This window comes from Olea europaea, chromosome 1 (genome assembly GCF_002742605.1).
Source record: "Olea europaea var. sylvestris chromosome 1, O_europaea_v1, whole genome shotgun sequence".
Classification (NCBI taxonomy): Eukaryota; Viridiplantae; Streptophyta; class Magnoliopsida; order Lamiales; family Oleaceae; genus Olea; species Olea europaea.
Window position 1 is genome coordinate 13,580,625 of NC_036237.1, and position 26,737 is coordinate 13,607,361.

The 26,737-nt window shown below is 33.7% G+C and overlaps 1 protein-coding gene across 1 annotated transcript; it reads right to left on the minus strand.

Moving 5' to 3' along the window:
- Nucleotides 1-16,937: 16,937 nt before the first annotated feature.
- On the minus strand, nucleotides 16,938-19,221 carry LOC111394837. The gene is made up of 2 exons (XM_023020861.1): nucleotides 18,914-19,221; nucleotides 16,938-17,583 (listed from the first exon to the last, which is right to left on the minus strand). Exons 1-2 carry the CDS (start codon nucleotides 19,065-19,067, stop codon nucleotides 17,201-17,203), a joined length of 537 nt encoding a protein of 178 aa, XP_022876629.1. The 5' UTR covers nucleotides 19,068-19,221; the 3' UTR covers nucleotides 16,938-17,200.
- Nucleotides 19,222-26,737: the final 7,516 nt, after the last annotated feature.

The window sequence follows — 26,737 nt, forward strand, 5'->3', positions numbered from 1 at the left end:
TTTTTTTTTTTTTTTTTTTTTTGGTACAAAGTGATTATTTAAGGTTACAATTACTTGAAATACCTCTTTTGAAGAAATAGTTGGTAAACAATTATCATTTAGATCATGATAATCATTGGTGTATTGAGTACTCGTATAATATCTTCATCAGGAGGAGATTTCATCACCGTGCCATTTTCATTAGGATGGTTTGAAGGGTGCTTGAAATCCATCACATTTCTATAGTGTAGATAGGAAATATTTTCCCACAATCCATTGATTCTTTCATCTTCAAATATCTTCATTTGACTGAATCTTGCATTTTTTTTTAAACTCCTTTCAAATGACACGTCATGGTAGAAAAAATGTATAAAATTTGGAATGATTAGGGGTCTTAAGCTAAAACTAATTACTGTAGAAATTATGTTTCATGTGTACATGAAATAACTTGAATGATTAATCTTTCAAGATATTAAACTTTGAAGCCAATGCATGTATATTAATGTCTCCTCTTTAATGTGTACACACACACATATTTAAATTTTCTACATGTATTATGATAAAATATAATACAAGTTATGAAAAATGTAAAATAGTTTATAAATTAATAAGTATTCATTTATCAATAAATTAATAAATTATTCATTTATCGCTAAATTAATAACCCTTCCAAAATAATAATTTTTCTTAGTCCCATCATTATTTTATAGAAGTTTTATTTTACATCTTTGAATTAATAGTCGTTTAATAATATTAATTTGACACCTATTAAAATGAGGTTTTTTTAATAATGAAAATGAGTTTTGAAATAGTGGTTTTTTGGAGAATATATGATTAAAAAGTAGAAAAAAAGATTTTGAATTAACGTGCAAAATATAATATTATATGAATTTGTGGTTGAACATGGATTTGAGAAAAAAGAGTTTTAATTTAGTGGTGTCAAACAGAGGCTAAATCTATTAATTAAAAGAGCCTTTGAGACCATATAAATCTTTTAATTTAATTTTTAGAGGTTATAATCTATAAATTAGTAGCTTTTGAGATTGTATATATCTTTGGACAACTCTTCTTGTCCCGGGCCACATAGGAACGGAATTTCTCGGAAAACTCTATATCTATTAATTAAAGAGGTATTAACTAATTGATAAATTAATTTTTTTTATTAATTTAAAGATGTATTTATAATTCAATGAATATACATTAATAAACTAAAAATTCATTGTTTTTTAATAATCAATTGAACATAAATTAATTCACTAAATATATATTAAATTAATAAAAAAATAAATTCATTGCACTTAATTTAATAATATTCATTGTAATTGCATTAATTTAATTAAATGTTTTAAAATTAAATTAAAATTAATATTTTTATATAAAAAAGTCTTCTTATATTTCATAGTTACAATAGATTGAGGTTTGAATCGTACAAGGAAGCACTCAAAGCATAAAAACACTTCATAATTTTTTTTCATTTCAATTCGAAAATTCATCCCCAAAACTTCTAGATGCAATAAAAAAAAAAAAATAGATATAAGATCCAACTATATTTACAGGCCAAGAAAAAATTTACAATATAATCATATTTTAATAAAATATTAAGCAAATTGTTAATTTATGATATGAATGGGAAGATTTTCAGAAAAAATATTATTTTATTAATAACTAAGTTGAAACTATAAAATAGAGGTTGCTATTTTATCGAGTATTTGTTTAGGGTGGCGTTATCTACATCCACAGTTTTATATATCCACCCACTTTTAAAAAGATAATTATATTACATTTCTAATCTTATAAAAATTTACCTAAATAGACATATATAAAATTAAATAAGAATAGATCACCGTAAATTCATCTACTCATATTTATTTTGATTAAATTATTTTAGAATTTGTGTTTAACTAAAATCCTAATAATCATTAAATATTATCTTCAACTAAAATCCTAATACTCTAATAATCATAAAATATCATCTTCAACTAAGTTCGTCAGTTATTCCTTCCTGACATTCATGATCCTAATATATAAGTGCTCCAGAAAAAAAGAGAAAAAAATAAATAAAAATACACACACATGTCATTAAACATGATCAGACATTCTAAAAAACCGGAATTCTTCCTTCTCTGGATCCATTTCGTTACTTATACCGATACATTGCTCTCTCTCAACAAATTTGAATAGAGGCATAAACCAAGTTTATACTATACGAGGCCATCAAGGTATTTTACTTTAGAGGGCTATTTTCTCCCATACATGTAGCAAATAAAGAATAATTTCAAAAATGACATCACAAAGAGAAAAAAAAAATTTGTTTTGAAATTACTATTTCAGAGAGATTTCAAGCTGGCTCATATACAAAAGTAACAAGGGTCATTGTTAGCATTTGCGTTCTAGCAAAGGTTTTGATGAATATAGTGATTTTTTAAAATTTTGAAATCGTATTAGGAATGCATTTAGATTGTAATGAATATATATAATTGGTGTGGAGTTAGAGTGTTTAAATAAATGAATTTAATAATGACAATATTGTAATGTGACGTGGATTAAAGTAGTAATTTTTTAAAATAATATTTTAGTGGAGATGGATATGAAATGGGATGAATATATAACAATTGTGAATGTAAATTGCTCCATCTGTTATTTATAGATGTTAAAGTATGAATTATGATTATTGTTGTGGTGTTTAATAATCTACTAATTGTAAAAATCAAAGGCCAATGATTCATTTGTCAAGAAAAATGAACGCAAACAAAAGTTTGAGCTTATCCATCCGACAAAAATTTAAAAAACAAGATACAACTCTTTTTTGGATGAGGAAGCATTATAAAAAAGGTAAACAACTTATCTAAACTGGTTTGTGAAAAAATATTACTTATAATTAGCTGTAAGGCCATGCTTGAAGTTAAACTTCATTTTTTGAGAATATATTTTGTTAAAAAAAATAAAAAAGTTTTTTTTTTAAAATTTACTTACAATTTTAATTTTTTTTTTTTTTTTTGAAAAAATGTACGATTAGAATGACTTTGAAAAATTTTAAAATTAAAAAATGTTTACCCCAAAAAATGTGCTAATGGGTGTCGAGTTCAGTTGATGTCCACGTAAGCAGATTTTGACGGGCTTTACACGGATACCTAATAGGTGATTCAAAGATCGATTACTTACGTAGATATAGGTGTGAGGTCATCACAATCGAGAGCAATCAAGAAATAAATAGGATGGCTTGAATGAACATTCATAGAAAGGAAATAATAATGTATGTTTGAATGTATCCTTTTTCATCCTTTACAATGTTACATAAGCTTGTTATTTATAGTGTCCAGGTTGAACTGATCACCATTGGCTCAGATCCACGTGGCATCATCTAATTGATCGAAGTATCACATCATTTTGTTTCACATTAATTACATTGAAAAATACATTTGACAAAGGGTCAGCCGTCCTACATCACTAGGCTGACATATCTAACCTCTATTAACGTAAATGTCACATCAATCATTTCTAAAGATACGCTTATCAGACCCGCTCTAAAGAATATTATCACTTTCGTTGTAGATGGCAGGAGGGAGCCTCTGACATGAAGGAATTTGGGTTAAAGGATGGGAGCACTTCGGCAATGGAGCTTGGATGGAGGTAGTGCCTTGGCCAGAAGGCAATTCCTACTTTTATTTTTTAACTGTCTGGATTGATTGCCACATGTGTGTGCATGGCGCCTCCATTGAAAGCTTTACATATGATCAGTAACAATAGTCCTCAAGTCTATGTATGGTCATTTATGCAAACATAGAGTTTGCGTTGTATTGAATTTTTTTGTAGGAGTCTGTTTTAATTTCATAATAGTATAGCCCTCCAAGTCTAATTTGCGAATATTTATATGGAAATTAAAATTGAAGAATTGAATATACGAATAATTGAGGTACCTATCGAGGTTGTTTACTGAGGAACTTTATTAGAATTGATGCTCAGCTATCCGAGGTTATAATTATAAATATTTGATCATCCTGAAATTGTAAAGGTCGAGACAGAGGTGTTGTGCTTCGTCAATTTGGATGAGGTTGCTGGTGATGAAGCTGAAGAGGTCTTACCTGTTCAGTTGGTGAGTACGAGGCTTTGTTAATGACTGTGCTGAAATGATTAGCTATCTTCTACAATTCTCAAAAAAGACGGCTGAAAATGGTTTGAGTTCCCACACACGCAACCATCGTTGTATTTAATGCACAATGATGATTGTCTTGGGCGTTTCTTTTGTTGTTTAAGCGTGTTTGAGCACTAAATAAGACACCATAATCTAGGCCTTTGAATGCGAGACGGCAGATGTGGTAGGTGGCTAAAATTTAATTTTATAATTAACGGCTAGATGATCTTGATCCTCATCCAACGACTGAGATTGAATGTATCTGCCTATAATTTAGGGCAAAAATCACTTGTGCCTTTGCTATTAACCCGAATTCAAATTCTCACAATCTTTCCCTATTCTTCACGTTTCTTTGAAATCCTAAGTTCTCTTTCCCATGGTTTCCGGCCATTTTCAACCTTTTTTTTTTGGTGCAATCCCGTAAGTATTTGAAACTTTCTGCTTTCTAATTCGAGTGGCTTGTTCACCTTCCGAAGAGAGAGTAGAACTTAGTGAACCGGCGTCTGATATGGGGTGTCCAAATTAGGTATCCGTCTAAAGCCCATCGAAATCTGTTTACTTGGACATCAGCTTAACTCGACATCTGTTGGCACATTTTTTAGGGTCAAGAAAAAATATAATCATGTTTGGTGTACAATAATTTTGACAACATTGTTGATAACATGCCATTCCACATTTTTAAAAATAATTCATCTTTCCAAACAACTACAACATTGAATGATTATACAAATAGATTTATCCTTAAAAATGAAGGGAAAAAGTTGAAAAATCAAATCAACCTCACTTACATTGGCACTAATTCGAACATTTTTGTATTTTTTAATTTTTCTCTGTCATTTTCTTTCAGTGTTCTTTCAGTTCATCTTTTAATTTTTTTATAAGAAATTTGAGATACAATGAACTGATACCAATTGATCTAAAAATCAAACAAACTTTTCATCTTGATAGAAACTATATATCGAATAAAAATAAATTTTCTTTTGTTTATTTTATTTAGTTTCTTCTTTCACAGAGATTGATTGGAGGAAAAATAAAATTGTTACTATTTAATAACGAAACTTAAAAATGTATCTCAATTGTTACTAAATTTCGCAAAGTGTTACTACTTCATAACTGAACTAAAAAATGTTTCTTAATGATCAATGAATTATGCATCGTGTTACCCATTTATCATTAAAGTGGACGCCGTTTGTAAAACTTAACAGATTTTTTTTATTTGAATGATGGATGGATAACCTGGTGCATAGTTCAGTGATCATTGAGATACATTTTTAAGTTCATTTATAAATAGTAACATTTAGAGAAATTTAGTGACTCTTGAGATGCATTTTTAAGTAGCAACATTTAACAAAGTTCAGTAATCAGTCATATAATTAATCTGTACTTTATTAATGTTAAGTTTTCACCTGTGTCGAGGATTAACCTAAATTGGGTGTTTTATGTTATTATTTGTTGCTCTTGATAGCATGAGATTAATAGTACATTTGATCGTCAATATTTTTCATGAAAAACATCATTTTTCATACAAATTTATACTTGTGTACTGTTTGATTGATATTTTTCATAAAAAAATAGTTTCCTACTTTTGATTACGTAACCATATTTTCCTTGAAAACAAAGAAAAAAATTTCTTTTGAAAGAGTAAATTTTTACTTTTCAGGTAATTCACTCTCTTTCTCTCTCTCATCTACTCTTTCTTTCTCACTCTCTCTCCCATCTATCTACTAATAAAAAATAGACTAGTATAACATTTTTCAGGCTGAAAATAAACTCAACAAATACATTTAATTGACAATTTTCATGGAAATAATTTCTCGACAATTAAATTGCCTAAAATTTATTTTCTTTCCATGTAAATTCTATGCCTGCAATTAAACACATCCTAATTGTTTAATTTATAACACTACCATCCTTTGGTCTTAATCAGTTGCCCAACCTAGTATTTTATTTTATGTGTTTGCACTATTCTAAAAGGTGCGCATTGGCGATGCCTAAGCTTTCCAATACGCGGCAGAAACGCCAAATTAAGTGGCTTGGTGTCTTATTTAACTGTCAACAACAATTGTTGACTACTAGGCGTGCATGATTCTCTCTCTCTCTTTTTTTTTTTTTAAGTTAAAACTTAAATATTGATTTTTTCACTTCATTAGTGCATCGTCACACATTACGCCTTTTAGAATACTATGTGTTTCTTTTGATCTTTGCGTTAATGAATAATATAATTGTGAATAGTATGATAACATAGCATAATCCTCCCTGTAATATACAGGCCACAATTGAATTCAAAGAAAAGGCAAGCTCATCTAGTATCAACTATACTTACCATTTCTTGCCCCCAGGGCACATCTCCAAGTGGTAAAAGGGGAGGGCGGAGAAATCCAGCTTTGCTTGAGGCTGCTGCGTCAAGGGTTCGAATTCTGAAATATGGATTTGGCTATTGGGTAAGTGCAAGTGTACAAGCAGCCTTCCACCCTGTACCCTTGGAGGCATAATCTGCGATTTACCTCTCTCACGATACTCCAGGGCAGGGGTGGTAGGGGACCCTTAAGGTTAGGGTTTAACCTTTAACTATACTTACCATTTCTTATAATTGAAAAGATAATGAAAATTTCTAAAATATATGATTCCGTATGCATGGCTCATGGTTTACTTTATAGAGCAGGTACACCTTGATTACCTTGAAGCTGGTGCAGATATAATAATTACATCATTTTACCAGGTACTCATTTCTTTTCGTCAAATTCGAAAAAAATCTTTTCTCAACCGTGCTATACGACCTGCATGGATGATGTAGATCGAATCTACAAACAAGTGATAATAGAAATTCAACCGGATTGAACTCAAGAAAATCAACGTTTTTCTCTTATTTCATGTACAATCAAAAAACCCAGGAGGCATTTTCAAAGTCTTAAATATGAAAGAACAAATAACCTACTGGGCCAACAATCCCGTAATGGGTTGGGCTATAAAGCAAAAATAACAAATACTGAAAATAATAAACTAAGAAACTTGAAATGCTGTTTTGATCCAATAAACAAATTCAAATAGCCAAAATTCATCATATGTCATGACAAAGTGATGAGTTTATTCAAAATCATCGCGAGCTTTTCGAAATGGGGTTATGGGTCCAAAACGGATATCGTATGTGAAAGTTATGTCAATTTCTTTGAATGTCGATCATCCAAACGTTCCATTTACTCAAGTGCTTGTTCCTCCACATGAACCTCATCAATGGATGACTGCACACACACGTGGAGGGTCGGGATTATTTTATTCGCACAGGACCACGCATCCCATGTGAGGGCTTGATCATCGGGGGTGTCATCCATGCAGGTCGAGTTGGATTATTCATCTTTTTTTCCTATGTGAAGGAACATGTGAATTGAAATATGCCCCCAACTTGGATTTGTACACGCAACAATCCAAGGGTTCAAGTCTGAAGGTTTTTCTCAAGAAGAAAGTGAAAACTTGCTCAGAGAAAGTGTATCAATTGCACGTGACAGATGGTAGAATTCTCAAACATCGGCAAATCATAGTTGTGGCATCTGTGGGAATTTATGGTGCTTATTAGTTTGATGTATCTGAGTATAGGTGACTTGAACACAAATGCCTAAGAGCTATTGCCTTCTCTTTTATTAGGTTTATTATGGTTTCTATAGTATCAACTTTCACAAGGCAATAAACTTAACAAACTCTTTGCTCCACACAATTTCTGAAGATAGTTCTTCCATTCTTGAATTCATGAATTCTAATGACGTTTGTCCTAGCATCTATGTAAGCTTGGCTTTTTGGAATTTTCCATAGGCTGCGACCTTATTTGCATTACAAAGGAATAATATTTATGTATGCATGTGTGTGTATATATTGTGTGTATATATATATATATTGCAGACTCTGGTCCTGATCTTATAACTTTTGGAATAGTATCAAACAAGCTAGAAACTGAGGTAAGAACATTCCTATCTCCTTCACCGCATTATTGCCTCTAAAAATAATATCTGTAATGTGCAATGTTGGCTTTATATTAATGAATAGAGCTCTGCTCATGAACTTTTTTACATTTACAATAATTGGTGCTGTCTAGGCTTTTGCTTAGCTTCTTGATGAAAAAGACATAAATATTCCTGCCTGATTGTCTTCAACTCCAACGATGGTGTTAATGTGGTCAGTGGTGATTCTTTGCCTGGGTGTGTTGCCATTGTTGAACCGTGGTAGAAAATTATTGCCGTGGGGATCAACTGTACCCTTCCTAGATTCATCCAAGATCTGATTTAATCTGTCAAGATGGTATTTATTTTTTGTCTTTTCCTTAATTTTCTCGTCGTGTCACTATTTTTTTTCCTTCTGGCATGACTCTCTTGGTAAGGTACTTTTAGGCACAAAGTTCACCTGTTTATGATTTCTGATAGATTTTTCTTTTGCAAATTATTTTTGGCTTAGGAAGCTTATGGATTAGAACTCAGAAGGTGGAAAAAGAAGGAAACTGTGCAATTATTCCCTCTAGGGCCTTTCCTCAAGTGTTCCTTGACCATGAAATATTTATGGTTATACTACAGAAGTTGTCATGTATTTGAAGGTCTAATGCATGTCATATTTATTCACTTTGCCCTTGTTTGAGCCCCATTTTTTTGGTAAAAAGAAAAAAAACTATTCTTAAACAGTGTTTGGGCCAAGATTCAAGCCAGGCAAGAGGGAATACAACTGGATCGGATGGAGTTCATGGACTTAGTTGTTGAACTTATTTCATTCATCGGTCAATGCTTATGTAATACATTAATCTACATTAACATCATAGCTCGGGATTTATTGAATATTAAAAAGTAGAAATTATATCTATACAGGTGTTTAAAGATTGAATTTCAAAAATAAGGTTAAAAGATTATTTATGCAAAAATCAGGTAACAATTATATATATATATATAATATTAATAAACTTTCACTATATACTCTAATTCTATCTCATCCACCCAATTAAAACCCTAATTAATTTCTCCTCATACTTTCCCTATTCTTTCCATCCTCTCCATCTATCTTTGTATGCTCCTTGTCACACATGACCACTGCAGGCGGAGACCACACTGGAGATCATCGTTGTAAGCAATAAGTGCCACCTCTTCTCCTTCTCTTCCATCCTCTCTCTCTCTCTCTCTCTCTCTCCTCTCCTTGGCACACATGGCCGCCGTCGTCGGGACACTACACTGGAGATTGTCGCTGTGAGCAGAGAGCTTCGATCGCCTCTTCTTTCTGTCTTCTTTCAATCCTCTCTTTCTCTCTCCAACTCTCTATCCTCTTCGTTACAATACTACAGCAGAGTTCATCGCTATGAGCAATTGTCACTTCGCGCAATTCCAGCACAGTGCCTCTACGCACGATCCGTGGTTTGCAAGTACACACATATCACGATGATCCGTGGTTTCGCCTTTGTGCGCAGTTTGTGTTTTCGCCAAGTTGAAGCCAGTGGATTAGCCCATGTATGGGATTTCAATGTTTGATAAGGCAGCGGTGGTGTAGGTATTCTGATTTGTGGGTGGTTATCTAATGTGTACGTAACAATTGTGTGGTGGTGTGGTGTAGGCGACGGTCGTGTGGTGGTGGTCGTTTTGTTATTGTTGTTGGCGGTGGTTATGGTAGTGTTGTGTTGAGGGTGGATCCGTGTGTGGTGGTGTGGTGCAAGCGGTGGTTGTGTGGTTCAGGCGACGGTTCTATGGTGGTGGTCATTTTGCTGTTGTTGACAATAGTTATGGTGTTGTGGTGGTGGCGATGATTGTAGGGAGAGGGTGATCACAATTGATGGTAATGTTGGTGGCGATGATATGTGACCAATTACTCAATTATGACCTAAAAATTTGATAATATGTGATTGAAAAATAATTTGTGACCAATTAAAAATAATTTTTGACCAATCAATTGTGACCGACAAATGAACTGTAACCTATAATTTTTTTATTTATGACTAATAAAATAAACTGTGACCTATAAAATTTTCGATTTATGATCTTGAAATAAACTGTAACCTATAAAAAAATTTATTTGGGACCTCAAAATAATCTGTAACTAATTAATTTGATGATATGTAACGAATAAATAAATTGTGATTTTTTCTTGTGTATCTATGACCATCAATTTTATAACTGTGACTTTATATTTAATTAAATTTTGAAATTTTAAATTATTTATCTCACTTTTGAATTGATGTAAACAATATACCTGAAATATGATTTTTTTTCCTATCAAAAAATCCAACAAATCTCCACCTTGATGCCCAATAAATCTACAAGCAATCAAAATACACAGTTAGCACTTGTATAATCAAAATAGCTAATAAAATTGGATCACAGATCATACATTGTGTTTCCAACTTACAGTACTTGCTCCACTTACTCATCGACGCTAAGATCAAGAACACCCAAGTAGAAGCAAATATTCACAGTAAACAATCAAAAGCAAATAAATATGCGATGATGATATATTATAGGATAACACACATAGATCTTTTCAGAAGCATGTTCACAAAGAACCACGGATTAACACCAAGTTAATCAAACACACGGTCAAACATATATGCAACAACTGCATAAATGACAAACGAGAAGATCTAACCACACTTATCCTATCCCATTTCGTGTTGCTCACACCTGAGAACACTTATCTCCTCTCATCGCCCACTATACTCACTAGACTGATTATCCAACTCATGTCTAACTGGCAGGTCACAATAGATCCTAAGTCTACAGGATAATCCTCTATCACCACATCACTTCTCCCAACCTAGTGGATAATGGGTCTCCACCTAACAGAAGTTTTAGAAGTGCCTCTCTCGCGCTCTAGCTGATCAGGTCTCTTTAAAGATAAATGATTATAAACATTTAATCATATCTTCACTCGTGATTTAAATGTCACACTCCACATCCCCGGTACAAATCACAATGTATCCCTAGGTATTTATACTCTACCTCATCAAAAGACCTCCGACATATTGCTAATGCATCTTAAAAACCTATTATGCCTGCAAACAATTACACCAAGTAATCATATTTCCTCAAATTCATGCAAAGGCACATATCAAACACATTGAAATGTAGCATATAACCATACAACAAGAATTAGGCAGTCACATACATGCAGAAAAATATTACACACAAATGCACATGCAGTAACTAGATTTACTCTCAATAAACCTCGCAAGGGTCATTATTCAACCCTAAAGCCAAATTCGCCTCACATCTTATCTTGCCCTTCTGCTTATCCTTCTTCTTGGGATAGTCTCCAATAAAGTGTTCAGACTTACTACAGTTATAACGCCGTCTACCACTAGACTTGTCTCGTCCATTGCTCTTCTTCTTATTACCATTATCACTCGAGTCATTATTTCAATCATTACTGTCTTAAGTTTTACCCAAATTTATTTGCTTAAATTTCATCCTACTCCTCACATATGTAACTTACAACTTCCCTTATCTTCCTTTTCAACCTTAATCTCTATCTCCTTACTCCTAGGTGAGTTTATGACAATCATGGGTGTTAACGTGTCCATACAATACTTAATTGCATTATTTACCTCTCTATATAAATCAGGCATGAAATTTAGCAAGATAATAGCTTATATGTTTCAGATATCTTTTCATCACAATTAACAATGTTATGAACTAATTTGTTAAAGACATTTAAATTGTCGTCAAAATCCTTTGAGGGATCCATTTTAAAGCTGAAAAATCATTGAAACAAGTACAGCTTATTAGGATTGGACTTAAGCAAATATAAGTTCTTCTACTTTTCCCAAAGTTTTTTTTTGTAGAATCAAGTTTCCAAACTTTTCTCAAAACGGTATCAAACAGGTGTAAAATAATTGAAGTGTAAGCAAGTTTATCATATTTTTCTTTTTGTGCTTCTATTAAGTTTGTAGAAAATTTGCCATTTATGGCTTTTAAAATTTTTTGTTAGATCAAAATACCCTTCATCTTTCGCTGTCAAATTGAAAAATCCCCTTTCCTGTTGAAAATACCAACTTTGAAACGTGAAGACATTTTTAAGAAAATAGAACAACCAAATGTACAAATAGGTCACACGAAATAATCCTAAGGTTGCAATATACACCGTTTTAAATTTTCAAGGTTTCGTAAGTTTCACAATCTTAGATCAAGAGAATGTTCAAACATGTCAAGTCTAGGTGTTCTAACATGGTAATCAATGCAACACGAAAATATGTAAACAAAAGTTCAAATTCTCAAGCAATACAGTCTCAAACAATGACTATGTGATAGTTAAAGTACAAAATCAATTACTAACTTGTAATAAAAAATCAACACTTCAAATATGGCAAATATGTAAAGTCCTAAATTTTCGTGAAATAGAATTAAATTTTTATATGCTATATTTTAATATTTTGAAAAGTTAGGGACTAAAATGATACATAGCAAATTTCAATTTTATTTGGGTCAAATAATTAGATTTTGACCGAGCAACGATAAGTATATGAATATTGGGCTCGTTGGATAGATTGAAATTAGTGGCGCATATTGAGATATATATATTTTATATTTTCACACGTTACTTTTCCTTTGAGTTTTTTTCTCTCTCTCACTCAAATTAGCCACCTCTAAGAAACTTCCACATACCTACTACTTTTTCCCCACCACGCAACTAAAATGAAAGATTCTCCACATTCCTTCATTTATCTCACGTTCATACGGTTTCTTCACTTCAACAATTAATAACTTCCCCATCCTATATTTATTAATCATTTTCTTCTATATTTTTATTTCACTCAAACAAGAAAGACTTTGCAGTAACATTTATAGAGCATTCTTCATATCTCAACATTTTTGTTTGGGCTGAAATGCATTTGAAGGTTAAGGTAGGATACGACGTGCAAGTGGTTGTCCCGTTTAATTTTTGTTATTTCATATTGATAAATATTTTTGTTAATGATACGAAATGATATGATATGACATATATGGCCATCCGGTACAAATGATATGATATGATTGAGCTCTTACCGATTAAAAATATGATATGACAGTATGATTTATTTTGATATATGAATGATAAATGTTATTCGGGATTGTACGAATATTTGTATCCTACTGAGTATTCCCCATACTCACCCCTTTTTCCCTACCTTACAGGATAGTACGGGTCGTGTTGGAGTGCGGCGGTTTGATAGTGTGGTCGTGTCTCGTCTAAGGAACAAGGATCTAAAATCTAGCACGTAACCTCATTTATTTTAATTTAGTTGTCATGGAAATTTATTTACAATTAAATTTACTGTGCATGTTTATTTTTTTACATTGACATGTTTAAACTTACATTTTTAATTAAATATTTGAATTAAATTGTTTGGTTTCCCTTTACTGCTATTTTTCATTAGTAGTAACAAATTTTTACATGTAATTAATTATGGATAGAACGTAACATATGCATGTCCGAAATCTCGAATCAGCAAGAATGTGGGGAAATTACTCATTTTCACCAGCCACTAATAATAGTCCAATTCGTCTTGCTAGCCATCCGTTATTTTCTGTGAACACTTATGATAATGTCACCTGGATTTGTATTAATTTTAATGATTAGGGTGCTACTGCTGCCTTTCAAATTGATTTATGGATATATCAATGCATGACAAATTAATGAAGACTCTATAATGAAGTTAGATTAGGGGAGTTGAGGCCATGTTTCACTTACTGGAGGAAAAGAGAATAAAGTATGCTTATTACCATTATTTTAACATCAGTAAGGAAAATTGCTTAATAACATTTACGCATATTTCTTGCTAAAATGAAACCCCTTATATATTTTTCTTCAAAGTTCATCATAACATGATTTTTATTTCACATGTTAAGATTTCTTTAGGTTATTGACAAGGGATAACATCATTATAAACCAATTTATTTTTTTAAAGAAATATTTGGTAGTGACTTGAGTTTTTTAAAAAAAATAAAAATTTGTTTGATTTTTATAAAGTAAAAAAAAAAAAAAAAAAATTGGATCGCGACAAAATAACTCATAAATTTCTAGCACAACATTGTTATCCCCTCACGGTAACTACAAACATAATGTCACCCCCACACGATAACGCCCTAATGCTGAAATTTAAACTAAGATAAGCCGATATACCAGAGCGAAACAATCCGAGTCCGTAAATTATGAGGGATACGAATTTATCACTTTAGGATCATCATTATTCGTTCTAAAGTCTCTAGCAATTGCAACAACCAACCAACCACGATCGAATCCCGAACGTCCGAAGAACAACTATGTCCAAATTCTAATGCACAACCTAAAACAAAAAACTAACAACACCAAAATTTAAAAAATAATGTTAACAACAAATTGCCTGAAGAGACAATCTCGAAATTCGGTCCCATGTGTCCTTATAGGCCCTCACTCTCTCTGTGCGTGGGCTTTATGCATCGCCGCTTGCCACATGTGATTGATCGTCGGGACTGCCTCCACCTGCATGATACATCAGTGGTCTCCGTTTCACCAAACTCCTTTTAGATTAGCCAGAAAACACGAAAACAGGGGCTGATTTTTGAATATTTATAGTACAATTTTTCGATCTGATTTCTGCCTTGTTTCAGCTGGTTTTTCTAGACTTTTTTGTATGTTTCACAAGCCAAAAGCACCACCTTGAAGCTCTGATATCAAATATCGCGAAAGCTCACTCCAAAGATCTTCAAATCGATATTTTTCGGGTTCAGTCCAACGTACCTTTCTCTATCAGACAACCAAACCAACCGATTCTGATCCACAACCAATATAATTCAGCTCGGTTGCTATTCAATCTTACCCACAAAGGACAAGAAACAGTGATTATTTGTAGCAACAAAGGTAAGAAGAAAACACTACAAAGATAGGCTATGAAGAAACCACAAATTACACAAAGTAATCAATCGTTTTGGACACCAAAAGGGGCCGTTTTATTACACATCAAAGGGGGCAGCCGAGTTTCTCCTTTTCTTACAAACAAATCACACTAGAATATAGCTTGGGTTGTAGTCTTATAAATAGTTTAGGGTTAGGCTTTTAATTGGACTAAAAAAAAAGGTAAACAGGCCAAAATTCAATCCATCTAAGAGCGAATATAATTGGACCGGTTGGAGCTCATGAACTTGGTTGTTGGACTTATTCAAATGGCCTATGTCTATGAAATACATTAACCTTCGTTAACATCATAGCCCGAAATTTATTAGGTATTAAAAAACCCAACAGCAGTTCCATGTTTTGTGGTAAACAAGTGGAGCTATTCATTTGTGTCCTATAATATTGGACAATTAGAAAAATACAACGGTTTTCCCCCTTCTACTGGCATTATTTGTTGTGTGAATCCCTAAAGATTTTAACATTATCTTTAGTTCCATTTTGCTCAGTTGTATTATTGTTTAATTTTACTTATTGTTCCCTCAGGTGACAACTAAACCGATACTTATTTACCCAAATAGCGGCGAGGGTTGTGATACTGATAAGGAGTGGGTGGTGAGTTCTTGACATTCTCATTTCAGTTTCTTTAAGACGCTGCTCGTCGATATACTGTTTTTATAAACTATTTGACAGAGCGTGCTAACATTTTATTTTATTCTGTTCTTGATAAAAATTGTAGAGTCAAGGGCAATGCTGTTTCCTCACCTATTTTATGAAGGGTTTCCTTCAAAATAATCTAGTTCAACTGAGAACAACCTCATTTTTTTTATTTTTTTTTATTTTATTTTTTGGGATAAATCAAATTTCAATAAAAATTCGTGCAATGAGGATTCTTGATAATGTAAAATGAGACACAATTCTCCCACTAGGGCTGTAAGCAAAAATCGTCAAATTGAAAAATTGAATCGAAATCGCCTTTTAGAAACCGTCGGTTTGGTGCCACGTGGACCTGATCAACGAAATAGTTTTGAACCAAACCAAACCAAACCAATCAAAATGGTTTGGTTTATGTTTGAGAATTTTAATTGCGGTTTAAAACTAAATCGAACCAGCAAAAAAAATATATAAAAATAAAAAAAATGAAATATTTTGAAAATTCATCCAAATATGTGAAATTCAATAGTTTTATTATTTGTAGGTATTTTTCTCAATTTCTAATTTTTCTAATATAAATATATTATTATTATCCAATAATCCTAATTTATATTTAATAATCTCAAGATTAATATAATCCATCAATAGCTCTTTTCCTTTTCAGAATTTATATGAACTCTAACCGATACCTAACACAGTCTTGGGCCACCGACACCACACACTTCTTTTTCAATTTTTTCACGCCTCTTTGAATAGCAGATCAACAAAGGCAGCAGGACTTGTGGGTAACGGTCCAAATTTTCAAATTTTTTTTCCCAAATGGTGTGAAGTAGGAGCTTCCCTCAGAGGAGGTTGCTGCAGAACAACTCCCAACACTATCAGAGCAATTTATAGGACCCTCTCCAGGAGATCTGCTGCCCTATCTTAAGAATCTTGAGGAAACTAACGGTAGAAGGGAAGACGTGTCGGACTAAAGGACGAGTCATTTACGTGTGTGTAGCATCACCCAACTATTTATGTACTGCTCTACTATGGAAAATTTGTTCTTGAAAATTAGTCAGTTGCCAGGTTACCTACGACCGTTGTCCTTTTTGCTGCCAATAAATCATTCTCACCGAATGACCTTCTCTTGGATGTTCATCTTAGTGTCCTTGTAAAATGAGGGACGTACTAGATAAAGATGGAAAGGTGGAAAATGATAAAGATATTGGAAGCCGTAAAAATACACAGTTGGAAGCATCTAAAAACATGAAAACACATGCCAATTGAAGCCAAAATTTGTATAAACAAGCTGAGACAATATCAATCAGAGTCATTGTAAAGAAACATCTTCAATTACTAGTCCTGGACAGTTTCTTCGTTAAAAAGTATGTATAGCCACATCGGTTTATAAAAAGCGTTTGTTTTCACTTAAAACATTGATATAAACCGCAAGCTATCAATACTGCAAAGTGGATTCACCCAAAGCACACATAAACTACAAAATGTATTGAACTTTAGTACTAGAAATGTCATACGGGATTCGAGATTACACTATAAACGATAAGTGAAACTAATAAAAACAGGTAAGGCATATTATGAATCAAACCCAGAGTAAACGCCACTCTCTCTTAGCAACCTCTTCTCTTCTTCCACATAGTTCTTCCCCCGACTAGCCTGACCAAGATCTCTCTTCCTCTTCTCCTTCTGTTGAAATGAAAGATTCTTTTTATCTTTCTGTGTTTGCACGTTTTTTAGAAGCTCTGCATCAACTAATGCATCTCTTGTTCTCAGTCGATCTTCATAAGTTTCTTCTACCTCCTTTGTCCGAGTTTCCTTTCCCGATGACCAAGACCAGTCCTGTTCCTGATCAGGCTCTTTTGGTGGTGGGATGCTCAAGACTGATAGTCCTCCTTTATATCCATGTTGACTCAAAGCTTCAAAGTCAAGACCTTTGCTCTTTTTCTTTGCAGAGTCAACTGTATCCAAGTAGCAAAAATTCAAGGTCAAGCAAATTAAAATCTCTTTTTATTTATTTATTATTTTTTAAAATCATTGTAGGGCGTGGGTGGAGGTGCAGTGAAAATGATGGAAGGAGAGTCTAGGGTGTTAAGAATTCGAAACCCTAATTCTATTATACCGAGAGCAATCGATTTGCATAAAGAAAAATACACTTAACAACAAGCACCCTCTTCCGCTGCTGCAATAATTCACTACAATGAAAAGAATACAAGAGAAAATAGCACGCCCTATTTTCTCTAATCTCTGTCTCTCTTTTATGATGGTAATGATAAAACCCTAAGGATGACTCTCTATCTATAAGACAAATTAGGAAAAATCGAAATTACTAGTGTGAAATTCTATAACTGTCTTTAATAAGGGGGGGGGGGGGGGGGGGGGGGGGGGGGGGGAAGCTCTTCTTGACCCCTTCCAATCCCACGGCGACCTCACCGTAGAAGTCAATCCGCTTATTGGCTTTGCACAACGACAATAATTAAACTCTACAATTTAACATGGGACTAAGATGATGTCATGTCAGCTGTATGACGACTACATGGAATGAAGTTTAAGTTTAACATTGACTTCTATGAAAGATTACTAGGCAAATTGAATGTAGTTTAAGTGAATCAGGAATTGGAATGAAGTTAGCCACAAGAAGCAGCAAAATTATCATCAGCCATCAAATGCCCATGTTCTTTTCATCCATTTCCTTCTGTTTTGGTTTTTATCCTTGGATAGGGGGTGTAAATGGTTAACCCTGCACTGCAGGCAATATGATAGTTTACACAGCAGAGAGTCATCAAGGCCTGGATGATGTTTAATGACCAAGAAAGTCATATCTCGTAGCAGTATGTAATGGCTATTGTTCGTGCATTCCACAATAATCAATATTTATAATCAAGCTAAAAATCTGAATCTGGATCTGTATCTGTATCAGTGCAACTAGAAAGACGATCAAATAAAATCATTCAAGAAATAAATAAGGTATAGTTAGACAGCACAACAACATAGCAACAAATAACAAGAATGTATAATTATAGTTTTTCTCAAAAACTATAACAATCAACCCGTTATGAAAACCAAAATTAAAGTTATAAACATAAACTAACCGCCCGTAAAAATATATAAATGGGTTGAATAATTGAATTCAAATAAGATATTGGGAAAAATCACTAAGAAAAAGACATATCATACTTCTTCTTGTAAAAATTGGACTAAATATGTCTTAAAATTAATCAAGATACAATCAATACATAAATTTTCCGACCATATACTGATATAAGAAATAGAGGAGAGCAATATTGTTACCTTGACAAGTTTTCTTCTTGGAGGATCGAATTGAATTCTCCTTAGTAGATTTGGAGGCTTTATTATCTTCCGGGTCTTTATCTAGGGTCGAGGAATCGTCGGAAGATGGTGTATCATCGTCTTCTTCATCGTTCCACAGCAGTCCCCTCTTCATTTGTTATGTATCGACAGACGATTTCGAAAATCACAGAGCAGAAATCAGAATACAATCGATTGAGACCAGGGCTTCGCGGATAGACGATTCTTGGAATAAACGACGTCGTTGTGCCGTGTTAAAGCTAGAGTAATTTTTCGAAGGCTCGCCCTTTAAAAGGTGATGGACTTATCGAATAAATCCTGTCTAAACAGTGGCGTCAATTTTTCGTTTTGGAGTCATTTTTAATTTTTAATTTTCTAAAATTCTCAAAATATGTTCGGCATATTATTTTCAAAAATTCGTTTTCGAAAATAAAAAAAATATTATAACATAAAACTCACGATGACTTTTTGAGTTTTGAGTATTTTAAATGAAAACATTCAAAAAACTTAAAATAAAGAAAATGAATTTAAAAATTTCTCAAATTAAAATAATTGATAAAATCACACAAAACTTACCCATCTCTCTCTTAGTGCCATTATTATGTACAGATGATTTCAATGTGATTGTTGGAGATATATTTGCAATGATCCCTTTTTTTTTTTTTACCAACCTTAAAATTTATATCTTTTGATCACATATTAATATAAAATTGATATGTTTTACTAAATGATCAAATTAATTAAAAAATGTCATAATATTATTTTTAAAATCAAATTCGCTTTCTAATTTTTTTTTTTTGAGAAACAATTTTCTAGATTGACAAATCAAACAAGTTTCTGCAATCTCAAAATAATCATTGAAAACAAAAAATAGAAAATAAATTCAAAATTGAAAACAGAAAATAGAAATGCAAACCAAACGATACCTAAGCTTTTATTTCAAAAAATAATAGGTTAAATTGTTTGGTCAATAAATTTATTTGTGCCATTTTCAACTTACTAAACTTTTTTTCTCTTACATATCCAGGACAAAACATTTTTTTTATGTATTTTGACCCTACCAAAGCAATAATACTGAAAGTAAAAGATCGAGCACATAGAAAAGAGTAAATAACACGGGATTGTTCACCCAATTCAACAAAATGCCTAATCTGGGGGCTCAGAGATCAGCCCATTATTATGTGCAACAATGATGTCGAGGAGAAAGTACAGCATTTCAAAGACCTAAATTAGAACTAGATTTGATCCATGATCCAAGAAGATCTCCTAAATCACAACCCTAATCAACACATACACCAAAACCACAACCTGACAACTTTACACGTTTATCAATTGTTTTCACAGGCAAAAGTTACTGAAGCAACACTATTTTCACAGGTTTTCAGTAAAAGGATTAGGATCTCTTCAGAGATCAAACTAACATAATTAGGAGGAAGATGAGGAAAAACCAGAAGACTTAGAGAGAGAGAAATACTCTTAACTCTCAAAACTCAAAAGCCGTGAGTCAAACCGTCACAACAAAGGCTCTTAAAACCCAGGGATTAATCTCAGTCATTAATTGAAACGGATGGCCCAGATTTCCTGTCAATTAGCATAGCTTGAGTGAAGTTCAGAGAGCTAGTTAGGGGCTGCCAAGTGGCCATCTACATCCAACTAAACCATAAGAGAAGAAAGACCAATATATCCTCTCTAAGTTATTTATTTGAGAAGCACATTTTTCACAATCGTCACCTTGGTTGTCAAAAACACTTTCTTTCTCTAGTTCCTAAAGTGAACATAGATGGTTTGATCCTACATCATTGCTCAAGGTACCTACACAGAAAAATTAACCTTCAATATAAAGAAAGGATAAACGAGATTTAAATTTACTAACATGAACAATTTTAGTGCCCATATCAGATGGGTTTTCTTCAGTTTGAATTTTCTGAAGATCAATAATGCCAGATGCAATCTTTTCTCTTATGAAGTGATACTTCACTTTAATGTGCTTGTGTCTCTCATAATAGACAAATTTTTTTTACTATGAAGCTAGGCATTCTGACCATCAATGTGTTGACATATGGCCGACTTCATCATCAATGTTTTTATCATAACAAGTAAGATTAATATTGTTTCTAACAATTCATTTTGAGTGATAATAATTCAATGTTAAAATCAATCAAGTGTTATATATTGATCTTGAAATGAAGATCAAAGTAGAAATTACGCATTCAAGTCAAATCATTTGAGACAAGAACTTAACAGATAAATGCCAAGAAAGATCAATATCAAGAGCATGAGAAATGGCATCAAAGAAAGATCAAGACGAGAAGTTCAAGAGCCAAAATGAAAGAAATTTTTAAGCAAGATCAAAGACTAGGCTTTCTAGATCATATGAAAAGGTATAACACTTTGATCTTTAGTAATAAATGACAATAGCGCTCAAAATCATTTTGTGCACAGAAAATTACTATCATTGTCACTTGCATAAAATATTTTAATCAAAAGTAAGATTGATTTTTTAAAGTCACACTTGAACTTATATCACAATTCTGTATAAAAAAAAAGAAAAAAAGAAAAAAAAAGTCAATGGTCAATTAGACGTCCGATTCGCCAATAGTCAAATTTTTTTAACCGTTCTAAGTTTTGACACACAATGGTTTGGTCATCCAGTTTACAAGTGAACGTCCGAATGGATAGTAAGATTGGGCAAAACTTTTCGTTTTGATTGCTTTAAATACCACTTCACTTTCATTCATCACAACAATCATGAAGAGAGTGTTCTTGTGAAATATATTTGTGAAAAATCTTCTTTGATCTTACATTTTTATTTTCATTTCATTTATTTCTTCATAGCAAAAATTTTGATTGTTGAATCAAACTTTTTGAGTCAATCTCTCATTAAAGTTTTTCAAGTTTCTTTGTTCTTAACTTATCTATATCAATCTTAAAAGAGAGATATATTTTTGAAGAAGGTCTTTGCACTTATATTGCATAATCCTTATTTCTACTTCTTCATATTAAAAATTGGGGAATTTACAAAATTGTCACCAGAAATGAAAGTTAAAAAAAAAATGTCATTTTCACTTTTTGTGAGCAAAAATGTCACATTTTTGGGGTGCAAAGTCCAAAATACCCTTAATCACACATTTCTAGTAGCATTAAATGCTTGATGTGAAGGAAAAGCATTGACTTGATAGAAAACATGGATAAATGTGTATTTTATTGATTAATATGAATTTTTGTTAATAAAAAATTACCAAATAAATTAGAAAACGAAATAAAAACAAAAAACCCTACCTCTTTTCCATCTTCTTCATTTTCATTGATCAAGAAGACATTTGTGTTGTATTCTACATCCACTTTGAGAGGTTAGCAATTACAAATTAATTTATATTACTTTTATAACTTTGTATTTGTACATATTAAATACAACATGGGCATATTTATTTGAAATTACTTTGAAAGTATTATGCATTCATTTGTTTGATTTTTTTTGAATCCTTAATAAAATGCCATTATCACCATTGAGTAATTTCTTCCATTACCACCATTAAGGTCTCTTTAATGACAAGGCCAATATGCCATTTTCATTATCTCATTTGGTAGGTGAATAATAATGACCACACTTAATATGATGTGTTGAAGAAACCTCAGAAATTCACTGCCGTCTGCTTTCCGACATTCTCGACAGTTAAATTGTCGAGTTCGACATTTACAAATCGTCGGGTTAGACGTTTGAGATTTCGAACTTGACATTTCGAAACTGCCGAGTTATAGAATATTACTTTCAATTTGGATACTTCAAAACGATGCAAACCCTTGATTTGAACTTTTGTTATTGTACTGATTTACGTATTATGAAGTGTGAGTTTCATGCTATTAAATGCCAACATATTGATTCCGAATTGTTACCATTGCAATCCCAACATTTCAGGTATGAATAATCATTTGAGATTCGTCGTGTCGCATGGGGGAAATTTTGTTCATGCGGATGACGAATGGAAGTGGAGAGGGGACAAAACTACTTCCATTCTGGTGCCAAGAAGTATTACCGTAGCCGAACTTATGTTAAGGTTGAAGGAGAAACTTGGTATTCTTGATCCCCGCGCTCAAATTGAATTGAAGTTCAAAATCCCTAACTTGAATATACCTCCGGCTGAAATATGCGACAATGAAGACTTAAATTGGTACGTATCAGTGCATAAGGAAAGTGCTATCTGCGTTACTGTTTTGGAATCCGATCTCCCAAGTGTTGACATGGGAAGGGATGCAAATTTTGAAGATCTTTCGTTTGCCGCAGTAGATGTTCTGCAAAATGTGGAACATGATTTGGTGAATCGAATGCATAGTGTCTCAAACAATAATGCACTTGAAACACATGAGTATGATAACGGGAGTGCACCATTAGATGAGAACTTGGATAACCCATCACCTAGTTTAGAGTCTGCTAATTCTGTTGACGTTGAGGACGAGCACTCTTTGTCACATTCGAACGATTCGGATGGATATGAATTTATGAGAACTGTGACTACATCCGATCTTGCCGAAAAGGAAATATTCTTCAGCAAGAAAGAGTTGTATTAAAAAATTCGTGCACTTGCTTTGAAAAACAAGTTCCAATTTCGGGTGAGCCGGTCAAGCATGAAGATGTTAACCGTTGTATGCGCCGACTGCAGTTGCAAGTGGATGTTACGTGCTTCTACTGTGAGGCAGTCTGCAATCTTTGTGATCCATAAATTTAATAATGTGCACACATGTTCCATCAATTTTCGCAGTAATGCGCATCGACATGTGACGAGTGCTGTAATTGCTGAGCATATTTTCGAAAAATTGGATAATCCGAACCGATCGTATGATCCGAGCACTATTGCACGTGACATGGAACGTGAGCTCGGTGTCCAAATAAGTTACAGCAAGGCACGTAGGGAAAAGGTGGCCGCTTTACATATGCTGCATGGGACACCGGAGGACAGTTTTTAGAAATTATCTTCATACTGTCACGTACTAGGTGAGAATAACCCGGGGACGGTAACCCACATCGAACTTGATTCTCGCGATAGATTCCATTACTTCTTCCTAGCTTTTGTTGCAATAGTACTTGAGGCCCGTATTTTTCGTTGACAGTAGTCACTTGAAAGGTCCATACAAGGGTACACTTTTACTGGCAACTGCCCAAGATACCAACAAACATATTTATCCCTTAGCGTGGGGGATTGTGGATTTCGAAACTAACCAATCTTGGATGTGGTTTATGTCTAACTTGAAAGATCTTATAGGAGACTCAGATGAACTTGTATTTGTTTTGGACAGGAAAAGAAGTATCGAAAGAGCTATTACTCACTTATTTCCTTTGTCTCGTCATTGTTGTTGTATGTGGCATGTGGAGAAGAACCTAATTCGGCGGCACTTTAACGCAAGTTCAATATTCCTGTTCAAACGAGCTGCTACAACTTCTCGGGTCGAAGAGTTCGAACGACTAATGGGACAGATTTGTAGGGTGAGTGAAAGATGTTACAGGTATTTGGAGAAAGCCTGTTTTTCATTCTGGTCACGAGCACTATTCGTGGGAGACCGATACAACATTATGACAAACAACAACGCGGAATCATTGAACTCAATGCTGAGACATGCTCGTTCGTTGCCAATCACGTGTTTGGTTGAGCACATTCGTAAAACAATGCAGAGGTGGTTTTACGAACGTCGAAGCAATGCAACCGCATGCAGTACTATATTATCGTCGAGGATGGAGAACGAGTTACAAACAACATTTGAAGCTGGTACTAGGCTTCGAGCCCATCAGTTGACAAACAGCTTGACCCAGGTTGGAATATCCAACGATACGGAGATAGTAGACTTCTTAGATAACACGTGCACATGTCGTGAGTTTCAACTAAATCATATGCCATGTGCTCATGCAACTCGTGGGGCTACCCTGAGTGGTAAGTCATTATACAATCTATGCTCTCATACTATACATCGGAATACTGGAAGGGTGCCTATATGAAAGTCATATATCCCGTTACATGGGAAGTGGATTGGGTTATTCCAAATGAAATCCTAGGCACTCATATTTTGCCACCGACTGTATGTCGTCCTCCAGGTAGACCACCGACGCGACGTAAGCGAGCTAGATACGAGTCCACTTCCTAACTAAGGAAATGCACTCGATGTGGGAGACTTGGTCATAACCGGACCACATGTTCGAACCCTATTGTATCACAAGCCACTTGAAGAAGCGTGATGTGTAAAAGTGGTTGTCAAATGTAATCCCCGAAAAACTTAATTTAAATATGCATTGTACATTCCGAACTTATTTTATGAATCTGTTATTATTATCGTATGCCAGTGTAAATTTGGTCGTTATGTTCCGCAAGCAAAGTACCGATCATTACAGTTCCATTATCACGAATGAGATGAATACCTTTTTCGTACGATAAACTTAGCCGATCATAGAAGTTTCATTAGCTTCGACTGACAGTTTGTCGAAATGGAAAATTGATTTTCATGAGACCATACTGAACAAACAAAACACCAACATTACGTCTCGACAGTTCATATGTCGTTCCCGACAGATAGTCTCTGTAATTCTCGACAGTTGGGAACAACAGCGGCTCTACACTACTGCGGTTGCCTATTATGGAGATGCAGTTTCTGCACGTATCCAGAAAACGTGACCAAAATCATCCATACCACAAAATACTAAACATATTTTCGTACAAAAGGGCCATTTATTGCACAGTTGCACTGCTTTTGACAATGTAAGAAGCTCCCCCACTTTCCCCATCAGACTCGTCTGAGCTAATGACAATTACTTCTGAAGGTGGAACATGAGCCACCCACTCATTCGAGTTTGACGGTGACTTGACCGGACCCCTAACCTCGAAGACTTGATCGAGAATGCTGTTCGGTGACTTAGATTCTGCACTTGACACTTCGTCGAACTTGGCACCATGCAGTTCAACTCTTACATCCTCATCGTCTGAGAACAAAACGATGGGAAATTCAGTGGATGAACCCAGTATGGGTGGATGCATATTGGAGTTGAATGTTTCATTGCTAGAGGTGGATGAACCCATTATCTCGTATCAACTACCTGTTTCAAAATGGAAGCCTCACAACAGCTTTAATGACATATGAAATGTAATTTGATAGACAATGCTTGTAATGCATTCATTATGATAGTATAAATGTATTGGAAATACTTGTTACTTGCAAAAAATCAGAAACGTATAATATCTACAATAGCATGTTACACTAAGACACTTGTATTGGACAATCCCACCATTTTCAATTATTGAAACGCAAGGAACTTATAAAATTTAATGGCCCGCCTAGTTGAATTGTCGGGCCCGACAGATGTTTTCTTCCTTCTCGACAGTTGACGAAAACATGCATTGCAGTAAAGATCGTATAATTTCGAATTTTGGTAAACTACAGAATAAATGAAGAAGAATAAATAGAAGTAGCTCTTTCTTACCACAATGTTGTTCAACTACGTTCAAAGTGTCACAATGATCTGTAGGTAAGTTCAAAGTGGCACAATACCTTGGCTCCAAAATTGATTGTAAGCAACAATGGTCTCCTGGTATTTATAATCATCCTGAAAGGAGGAAGTAATTACTTCATTTATCTACCCAACCACCAAGTTCAATCTCTAAATAAATTTGAAAAGCAATTGGTGTGATGGTTAATATAATAAGTGTACCTTTATCCCCCATTGTACCATCATTACTATGACATTGACAGAGACTAAAATACTTCAATGATGTGTAAAATTCATGTTATCTGGTTGCTTGCAAGAAATTACTTCTCATTTGCCAACTT